Source organism: Oncorhynchus nerka, linkage group LG23 (genome assembly GCF_034236695.1).
Source record: "Oncorhynchus nerka isolate Pitt River linkage group LG23, Oner_Uvic_2.0, whole genome shotgun sequence".
NCBI lineage: Eukaryota > Metazoa > Chordata > Actinopteri > Salmoniformes > Salmonidae > Oncorhynchus > Oncorhynchus nerka.
This window is the reverse complement of record NC_088418.1, coordinates 36,531,460-36,542,552: the sequence shown is the minus strand read 5'-3', so window position 1 is coordinate 36,542,552 and position 11,093 is coordinate 36,531,460. Positions and strand designations below refer to the sequence as shown.

The 11,093-nt window shown below is 42.4% G+C and overlaps 1 protein-coding gene across 1 annotated transcript; it reads left to right on the top strand.

Moving 5' to 3' along the window:
• Nucleotides 1–8,667: 8,667 nt before the first annotated feature.
• On the top strand, nt 8,668–10,849 carry LOC115106223 (somatostatin-1A-like). The gene is made up of 2 exons (XM_029628785.2): nt 8,668–8,904; nt 10,343–10,849. The coding sequence occupies exons 1-2, from the start codon at nt 8,767–8,769 to the stop codon at nt 10,547–10,549; spliced, it is 345 nt and encodes a 114-aa protein (XP_029484645.1). The 5' UTR covers nt 8,668–8,766; the 3' UTR covers nt 10,550–10,849.
• The last annotated feature ends 244 nt before the right edge of the window (nt 10,850–11,093 follow it).

Sequence of the window (11,093 nt, the reverse complement as noted above, 5' to 3'; positions counted from 1 at the left end):
ACCTCAAAACTCTCCTCCTTGGTCAAATAGCCGTTACACAGCCTGGAAGTGTGTTGGGTCATGGTCCTGCTGAAAAATAAATAATAATCCCACTAAGCCCAAACCAGATGGAATAGCGTATTGCTGCAGAATGATGTGGTAGCTATGCTGGTTACGTGTGCCTTGAATTCTAAATTAATCACAGACAGTGTAACCAAAAAAGCACCCCCACACCATAACATCTCCTCCTCCATGCTTTACGATGGGAAATACACATGTGGAGATCATCCATTCACCCACAACGCGTCTCACAAAGACATGGCGGTAGTGGACTGGTTTTCCAAAGCCACCCAATTCATTCATCTCACCAAGCTACCCTCCACCAAAGAGACAGCCTGGCTCATGGTGCCGCATGTCTTCCAGGCCCACGGACTCCTAGTGGACATGGTCTCTGACAGGGGTCCTCAGTTCACGTCCCGGTTCTGGAAGGCATTCGGCACGCTCATTGGGTCATCGGCCAGCCTGTCCTCCGGGTTCGACCCCAGTCCAATGGCCAGTCGGAGCGAGCTAACCAAGACTTGGAAATGACTCTTCGCTGCCTGGTCTCCGCCAATCCCACCACCTGGAGCCAGCAACTAGTGTGGGTTGAATACACCCGCAAAACCCTTACTTGCTCTGCCACAGGTATCTCACCCTTTGAGTGTTTCCTTGGCTATCAGCCCCCGCTCTTCCTTGAGCAAGAGGAAGAGGTCGGCATACCTTCGACCCAGATGTTTGTCCACCACTACCTTTTGGAATGACATCTACCTGCCCTTGACCTGTCGTTCTAGTAATAAACTTTTGTTACTTCGACACTGACTGCATCTGGGACTTCCCCAAAACGTGATGGCTAAAGGGTGGCTATTTGAAGAATCTCAAATATATATATTTTTTTGATTTGTTGAACACTATTTTGGTTATTACATATGTGTTATTTCATAGTTTTGATGTCTTCACTATTATTCTACAATGTAGAAAATAGTAAAAATAAAGAAAAACTCTTGAATGAGTAGGTGTTCTAAAACTTTTGACCAGTAGTGTACATATCTTACTGTCGTTGAAAAGCAAGTCAAATAAAGAGCTTTTTTTTTTACCTCAAAGGGGCAGTGTCCTATTTCGAGACATGCTTGAATATGCAAATAAGCCTATAGGCAGAATATAGCATTCATTTTTGTATGATTCTCTGTATGCTAATAATAATGATAATGAATACAATTTTGCAAAGGGGTTTCTTGCATCATTATAACACAATAACGCAATTTTCAGTCACCTATTTGGCCAATTGTGTACAGATCATGTCTTATTTCTATAAAGCTATTTGAGCTTTCGGACAAGTAAAAGATCAGTCCTAAAATTATTAACCCTTTTACAGGCAGTTAGTTTCAATGTATGGAATCACTTGGGAGTTTCTGGATTTTGAGTGAACATCTCCTTTATTCACACATCTTCAGTTCTAATTGTCCATAAAATGGGCAATTACAAGACTTGGAAAAATTCAATCAGTTGTTTTATAATTTTAGGAACTCTTAAAAAATATGCTCTACCTGTCACGACTTCCGCCGAAGTCGGTCCCTCTCCTTTTTCGGGCGGCGTTCGGCGTTCGGTGTCGCTGGCCTTCTAGCCATCACCGATCCACCTTTCATTTTCCTTTTGTTTTGTCTTGTCTTCCCACACACCTGGTTCCAATTCCATAATTACATGCTGTGTATTTAACCCTCAGTTTCCCCCATGTCCTTGTCCGGAATTGTTTATTGTAAGTGTTTGTGCACGTTTGTCTGGCGTGCGAAGGACTTTTGTCCCATTGTATATATTTATTGTTTTTGTTCACAGTGATTATATTATTAAACTGCACCATTGTAACAGTCTTTGCTCTCCTGCGCCTGACTTCTCTGCCCCCAGTACGCATTCATTACACTACCAGGCAGTTGAGTTTCCCATTAAAAGAATGCAATTTAGCTAGTGAGTATTGACAATGGAGAAATATTGCTATGGGATTTTTTGTCTGTGCAAATAGAAAAATATTTTCATTTTCGTATCAGTACTTACTGTCTGCCTGTTATCTTCAATATCTTTACTATATAATAATATTATTCAGTACATGTCATTTTACAGGTATTGCGAGCATATAAACAGTAAAAACATACATTTACATATATTGGAATATTCCTATTTTGACACACAAATGTATCATAATGTTTTTTCTTCTGATATGTAATTGCATTTGTATTTATTATGGAGCCATGACAGCAGCTGCTATTCCTGGTGTCCAGCAAAATTAAGGCAGTTTATACAATTTTAAAAATATTACAATACATTCACAGATTTCACAACACACTGTGTGCCCTCAGGCCCCTACTCCACCACTACCACATATCTACAGTACTAAATCCATGTGTAGTGCATATGTTATCGTGTGTGTGTGTCACGTTCTGACCTTAGTTCCTTTGTTTTTGTCTTTGTTTTAGTTTGGTCAGGGCGTGAGTTGGGGTGGGCAGTCTATGTTTGTTTTTCTATGTCGGTTTTTGAGTTCGGCCTAGTATGGTTCTCAATCAGAGGCAGCTGTCAATTGTTGTCCCTGATTGAGAATCATACTTAGGTAGCCTGGGTTTCACTTTTGGTTTGTGGGTGTTTGTTTCCGTGTGAGTGTTTGGGCCACACGGTACTGTTTCGTTTTGTTCACATCGTTTATTGTTTTGTTCCAGTGTTCCGTTTGGTTATTAAAAAGACATGAACACTTACCACGCTGCACCTTGGTCCTCCTCTCTATCTCCAGACGACATCCGTTACAGTGTGTGTTTGTATGCATGTGTCTGTGCCTATGTTTGTGTTGCTTCACAGTCCCCGCTGTTCCATAAGGTGTTTTTTTAATCCGTTTTTAAAAATCTCATTTTACTGCTTGCATCAGTTACTTGATGTGGAATAGAGTTCCATGTAATCATTGCTCTATGTAGTACTATGCACCTCCCATAGTTTGTTCTGTACTGGGGACTTGTTGCATTGAATGCACGGGTGTCCAAGCTGTGTGCCAGTAGTTCATACAGACAGCTCGACGCATTCAACATGTGACTTAGGAAAATTCTCATAAATACAAGTAGTGATGAACTCCTCCACTTTGAACCAGGAGAGATTGACATGCATATTATTAATGTTAGCTCTCTGTGTTGATCCAAGGGCCAGCCGTGCTGCCCTTTTCTGAGACAATTGCAATTTTCCTAAGTCATTTTTTGTGGCACCTGACCACACGACTGAACAGCAGTCAAGGTGTGACAAAACTAGGGCCTGTAGGACCTGCCTTGTTGATAATATTGTTAAGAAGGTAGAGCAGTGCTTTATTATCCCATCTGTTTTTTCAATATGTTTTGATCATGACAGTTTACAAGGATTAGGATTACATCAGGCAGTTTAGTCATCTCAAGTTGCTCAATTTCCACATGACTTATTACAAGATATAGTTGAGGTTTAGGTTTTAGTGAATGATTTGTCCCAAATAAAATGCTTTTAGTTTTAGAAATATTCATGCAAAATTTTTCCTTGCCACCCACTCTGAAACTAACTGCAACTCTTTGTTAAGTGTTGCAGTCATTTCAGTCGCTGTAGTAGCTGATGTGTATAGTTGTAATGAATTTCCTCCTCTTCTTCCGAAGAGGAGAGGCGAAACGGATCAGAGGACCAATATGCGGCGTGGTAAGTGTCCATGGTTCTTTTTAATACGTTAAGGTACACATGAACAACTGACTACAAAAAACAAGAAATGTGAAAACTCAAAACAGTCCTATCTGGTGCAAACACAGAGACAGGAACAATCACCCACAAACACACAGTGAAACCCAGGCTACCTAAGTATGATTCTCAATCAGAGACAACTAATGACACCTGCCTCTGATTGAGAACCATACTAGGCCGAAACATAGAAATACCCAAAACCTAGAAAACAAACATAGACTGCCCACCCAACTCACGTGCTGACCATACTAACTAAATACAAAACACAGGAAATAACGGTCAGAACGTGACAGTACCCCCCCCCCCCCCAAAGGTGCGGACTCCGGCCACAAAACCTTGACCTATAGGGGAGGGTCTGGGTGGGCGTCTGTCCGCGGTGGCGGCTCTGGCGCGGGACGCCGACCCCACTTCATCATTGTCTTAGTCCGCCTTATTGTCCGCCTCCATGGCTTTCTCACCATGGCAACCCCTCTCAATGACCCCGCTGGACAGAGGGGCAGAAGCTCTGGACAGAGGGGCAGAAGCTCTGGACAGAGGGGCAGAAGCTCTGGACAGAGGGGCAGAAGCTCTGGACAGAGGGGCAGAAGCTCTGGGCCGAGGGGCAGCTCGGGACAGAGGGGCAGGGGCTCTGGCGCCTCTGGGCTGAGGGGCTCTGGCGCCTCAGACTCCGGCCGCAGCGCCGGACAGGCGGGAGACTCCGGCAGCGGCGCCGGACAGGCGGGAGACTCCGGCAGCGGCGCCGGACAGGCGGGAGACTCCGGCAGCGGTGCCGGACAGGCGGGACCACCTGCAGGGAGGAGACAGAGAGACAACCTGGTGCGTGGAGCTGCCACAGGAACCACCAGGCTGGGGAGACCTTCAGGAGGCTTGGTGTTAGGAGGAGCCTGAAGGACCGGGCTGTGGGGGAGCACTGGAGCTCTGGTGCGCAACCTTGGCACCACTTCTCCAGGCTGGACAACTATTCTAGCCCAGACCCTCCAGAGTGCAGGCACAGGTTGAACCGGGCTGTGGGTAAGCACGGGAGATCTAGTGCTTACTACACGCACCTCTCCCTTAGGCTCCACTCCCACATTTGCCCGGCACGAGCGGAGCGCAGGCAGAGGACGCACTGCACCCTCCCAGCGCCCCGGAGACACAGCACGCAGAGCCGGCGCAGGATAACCTGGACCAAAACTGTGTACCGGCGACCAGATCCGCTGAGCAGGCACCATACGCCCTGGCTCAATGCCCACACTCGCATGGCACTTTCGGGGGGCTGCCCTATAGCGCACCGGGCTATGGGCACGCACTGGCGACACCGTGCGCTTAACCGCATAACACGGTGCCTGACCAGTAATGCGCTGCTTATCATAAGCACGAGGAGTGAGCTCAGGTCTGCTACCTGGCTTAGTACCACACCTCGTGTCCCCCCCCCAAAAAAAATTGGGGGGCTGCCTCTCGTACCTGTCGCACTGCCGTGCTGGCTTCGCCAACCTCATTCTCCTGTAACCCTCCTTGCACTGCTCCATCGAATCCCAGGCAGGCTCCGGCACTCTCCCTGGGTCGACCGCCCACCTGTCTATCTCCTCCCAAGTTGTGTAGTCCAGATTCTGCTCTGATGCTGGCCGCTGTTGTTGCTGCTGCTGCTGCTGTCGTCGCTGCTGTTTACCACGCCGCTTGGTCCGAGTTGGGTGGGTGATTCTGTAATGAATTTCCTCCTCTTCTTCCGAAGAGGAGAGGCGAAACGGATCAGAGGACCAATATGCGGCGTGGTAAGTGTCCATGGTTCTTTTTAATACGTTAAGGTACACATGAACAACTGACTACAAAAAAACAAGAAATGTGAAAACTCAAAACAGTCCTATCTGGTGCAAACACAGAGACAGGAACAATCACCCACAAACACACAGTGAAACCCAGGCTACCTAAGTATGATTCTCAATCAGAGACAACTAATGACACCTGCCTCTGATTGAGAACCATACTAGGCCGAAACATAGAAATACCCAAAACCTAGAAAAACAAACATAGACTGCCCACCCAACTCACGCCCTGACCATACTAACTAAATACAAAACACAGGAAATAACGGTCAAAACGTGACAATAGTGTTGAGTCATCCGCATAAATACACACTCTGTCATATATACTCTCATTAGTAAAGATTGAAAAAACAAGGGGCCTAAACAGCTACCTTGGGGAATTCCTGATTCTACCTTGAGTATTTTTGAGAGGCTTCCATTAAAGAACACCCTCTCTGTTCTGTTAGACAAGTAACTCTTTATCCACATTATAGCAGGGGGTGTAAAGCCATAACACATACGTTTTTCCAGCAGCAGACTATGATCGACTACATCACTACTGCATTGAAGTCTATCATCAAGACAACCCCACAATCATTGTATCATCAATTTCTCTCAGCCAATCATCAGTCATTTGTGTAGGTGCTGTGCTTGTTGAGTGTCCTTCCCTATAAGCATTGTGAAATAATTTTGTTAATTTGTTTACTGTGAAGTGGCATTGTATCTGGTCAAACAATTTTTTTTGTTCAGTATTTGTGCCAGTAAAGGAGACTTTACTCTTCTTGGGTAGCGGAACTACTTTAGCCTCCCTCCAGGCCTGAGGGCACACACTTTTTAGTAGGCTTAAATTGAAGATGTGGCATTATCGTCTGCTGTTACCCTCAGTAATTTTTCATACAGATTGTCAGACTCCGGTGGCTTGTCATTGTTAATAAACAACAACAAAAAATGTCACCTCTTCCACACTGACTTTACGGAATTCAAAAGCATTAATTCTTGTCTTTCATAATTTGGTCCGATATACTTGGATGTGTAGTGTCAGCGTTTGTTGCTGGCATGTCATGCCTAAGATTTCTAATATTGCCAATGAAAAAATCCTTAAAGTGGTTGGCAATATCAGTGGATTTTGATGTATGAGCCATCTGATTCAATGAATGATGGAGCTGAGTTTACCTTTTTTCCCAAAAATGTTAATTTGAGGTGCTCCAAAGCTTTTTACTATCATTCTTTATATCATTTATATTTGTTTCATAGTATAGTTGTGCAGGTATATGAGGTAATTGAGGTAGCTATGTACTGTACATTTAGGTAGTGTAACGGCTTTCTTACTGGGAAGGAGAGGCGGACCAAAACGCAGCGTGGTTAGAGTTCATGTTAATTTAATAAGGTAACTCAAACATGAACAGGATACAAAACAATAAACGTGAAAACCGAAACAGTCCTGACTGGTGCATAAAACACAAAGACAGGAAACAACCACCCACAAATCCCAACACAAAACAGGCTACCTAAATATGGTTCCCAATCAGAGACAATGACTAACACCTGCCTCTGAATGAGAACGATATCAGGCCAAACATAGAAATAGACAAACCAGACACTCAACATAGAATGCCCACCCAGCTCACGTCCTGACCAACACTAAAGCAAAGAACTATGGTCAGAACGTGACAGGTAGTGGTAAAGTGATTAGTAGCAGCGTATGTGGTGAGTGTGAAATTGTGGTGTGTGTGTGTTGGTGTGTGTGGTGTCAATATGCATGTAGTGTGTGTGTGTGTGTGTGTGTGTGTGTGTGTGTGTGTGTGTGTGTGTGTGTGTGTGTGTGTGTGTGTGTGTTGGGGTATCAGTGTAAGTATGTGTGAACGTGTGGGTAGAATCCAGTATGTGTGCATAAAGTCAATAGACTTAGTGTAAAAAAAGGGTAAATGTGGGTAGTCTGGGTAGCCATTTGATTATCTATTTAGCAGTCTGTCTTCTTTAGAAGTCTTATTACAATGGCTTAGAAGGTAAATGCTAAAAATAGAGCCTATTGCGTACCTATGACGCTTTACCCATGCAGGCAAGACATCGGGAAGCTCATGCGGCTGGCAAACATATATTACACCAGGATTTGTGTTATATAAAATGTCCATGAAATTTCAAACTATCGTGACAGTATGTGACTATAAAAAGGGATATTTTGTTGGAGAGCAAGTGTGCTACAGTTTTAAATGAAAGGAAGTGAGTGGGATAGTAGGCTATTCTGAGGATTCCACAGGTCTTCAGAAGAACTCGTCTATGAAACACACTCCACATCCATTGCACGTCAACATGAGTCTTTTCTTGTAAGTGTGTGCCAAAAAATGAATGAAATAAAGAAAAATGTAATCCATATTTCATATAATATATGAAACTGCAGGCTTAAGTGAAATCCATTTGCTGCTTCCCTAGTTTTATTCCAAATGTAGGCATATTTGTCTCATATGGAGATATTCATACTGATATTTTGTATGATAATAATTTAATTGTTGTAAATGCAAAAGGGTCATTACCACCATTGCAGGCGTGCATAATGATGTGAATTAGTGAGTGAAAATACCTATATGAGAAGTGTTTTGAATATGTTTAAGTGTCCTCTTAATTGGATACATATATGTCCTATATGAAGAAACAATATGTTAAACAGTACAACAGGTGTATTTATGAAGAACGATAACAGTTCAGGCATGAGTGACGTTCAGACACGTTGTTTTATAATCATTAAAGTTGAGGCCAAGTTTGACACATTGTAGCCTATTCATGATTTATGTGTTGTTGATTTTCCATTTTCCAGAGCCTTGAGTTCATCTCATTTGCTTAACACCCCCTAAACGAAGTTCTTGAACTTTTATAAAACTTAACATTTTCTGAAATTCAATAAGATCCACACGAAGTGATCGTCTCTACAAATGACACCATTTTTCACTAATCGAACAATATTCAACAAATGAAAGGATCATGAATTCCCTTATCTCAAAGGATGCGCACGACTCTCTAATCGGTGGAAACATTGTCACTTGGAATCATCACTCATATCCAAACGTTACCCACCAGAAGGAAACCCCCCTTACCACCTGACGTCAGATGAACCGTTTAAAAGACAGGTTCGGAGGGGGGACAAGAACAACAGGAGCAGCAGAACTCAAAGAGAAGCCAATCTCAACGATTGTCTGCCCAATTGAACCACCTTTATCCATCCTCTGCCTCCCCCGAGACCCAGAAGAAGATGCTCTCGACGCGTGTCCAGTGCGCCCTAGCACTACTCTCCCTAGCCCTGGCCATCAGCAGCGTCTCTGCTGCTCCATCCGATGCCAAACTCCGCCAGCTGCTCCAACGGTCACTCATGGCACCTGCAGGCAAACAGGTAAATACCTTCAATCAGACTTTCATTATTAGAATTTGTTCTTAAACAACATATATCTCAGGCTGCAGTGGCCATATTATATGATTTTTTTCTGAGTTTGATGGCACAGCTGTAAACTACAATTTAAGTAGATTTACCTCTAGAGTCTAGCGACTATACCTTCTAGAAATGTAAATTTAAGCACATGCGTTGCCATACAGTTAACACTTTGGTTTTACTGGCAGGCACAGGGAAATGAATCGAGGAAATTAGTATGATACAGGGAAGCAACCAAGAAATTAAGAATTTGAATTTATTATAGATCCCCATTTAAATGCTGGCACTCTTCCTGGGGTCCATCAAAATTAATGGATTTATACACAATAAAAAAAACATTACATTACTTTTCACAACATAGTTGTGTGTGCACAACTAGTAGTGGCCCGAGTGTGTGCACTCAGGCCACTACTCTACTACCACATATCTACAACACAAATCCATGTGCATGTGTGTGTATAGTGCGTATGTTATCATATGTGTGTGTATGGATGTATATGACTGTGTATATGTCTCTTCACAGTTTATGCTGTTCCATAAGGTGCATTTTTATCATTTTTTCAATCTGATCTTTCTGCTTGTGTGTGCTACTTGATGTGGAATAGAGTTCTGTGTAGCTTAATGTAGTATTGTGTGCCTCCAATAGTCTTTTCTAGATTTGGGGACTGTGAAGACACCTCTGGTGGCATGTATTGTGGGGTTTGCATTGGTGTTTGACATGTGTGCCAGTAGTTTAAACAGACAGCTCGGTGCATTCAATATGTCAATACTTTTCACAAAGTAGTGATGAAGTCAATCTCTCCTCTACTTAGAGCCAGGACAGGTTGAAATACCAATATTTCCTCAGCACTTAATAATATGTATCAGAGCAACTAACAAAATATAAATGTATATTGTTCTATATTTTAAATCAACCTTTAAAATGAAAAACGTAAAATAAGAACGAAAGAGGTCTCTGGTATTTGGGGTATGCTGTAGTTAGCTGTCAATTACGTAGCATAGTCAGAACATACGGTAGAATGGGTAAAAAAGTACCTAATGTTTATTAATGAAAAGTGTTCTTCCCCAAAAAATGTACATGATGGGAAAGTAGTTTATACATCTCGGTTTAAGTGATCGATTCATGCGTAACAGCATTGGAAAGGTCATTTTAATAGATTTGAAGACAGCTTGAATAAATTGAAATAATGCAGATTGAATAGCCTACATCTATTTATTCTAGCAATGTGTGGGAAGAGAAAACATTCAAACACTGATTTCCTTCCTAAATGGGTATGCTACATTTTTTTTAAAGCATGTTGATTTCTTTCTATTTCAGTGGATCTTGTTGCTAAAATGTGACATTTTCTGTCTCCACAAAACAGAAAAAATAACTATTTAATCTTATTTGATCTATTTTCAGGAGCTTGCCAGGAATACACTCGTAGAGCTACTCTCAGAGCTCGCACACGTAGAGAACGAGGCGATTGAATTGGATGACATGTCTCATGGCGTGGAGCAGGAGGATGTGGATCTCGAGCTGGAGCGTGCACCCGGCCCAGTACTGGCTCCACGTGAACGCAAGGCTGGATGCAAGAACTTCTTCTGGAAAACCTTTACATCGTGTTAATTAATCTACACCAGGGCCCTTTACTGTGTGTACTACATCTCATCTCTTTTGTTTCAATCACTCATTGCTGAATCCAATGCACCATGGCCTAACCCTCCTCTTCAAAAAAATAAAATAAACACTGTTAAAACTTTAACAATCATTCTGATGTTTTTATCGCTCATTTAGATTTTTTTCCGAAAAGAAACACAAGAAAGAATGTTCTACAAATGTATGCAATTCTGCTTTGACTGTGATTTATGTATTTTGGCAGACTATTTTTAATTGTTTGTTTGAATAAAATCTGTGTTTCAGAACCAATGAGTTGATTCATATATTGTTATTTTGCTCCTCTTTTAAAATGTTTTTTTTATTTTAATTCAGTAATAGCCTATTCCTATGAGATGCTAGCACACTTCTCTCCAGGATAAGCATGCTTGTTTCCTCCATTTGGAATGATGTTACAGGGTATAGTTTTGGTTACAGGGTATAGTTTTATTTTAGGCGGTAATCCATTGTTGGATAAACTGACTTTGTTGTGTTGTGGTGTGCCATAAGAAGTTTA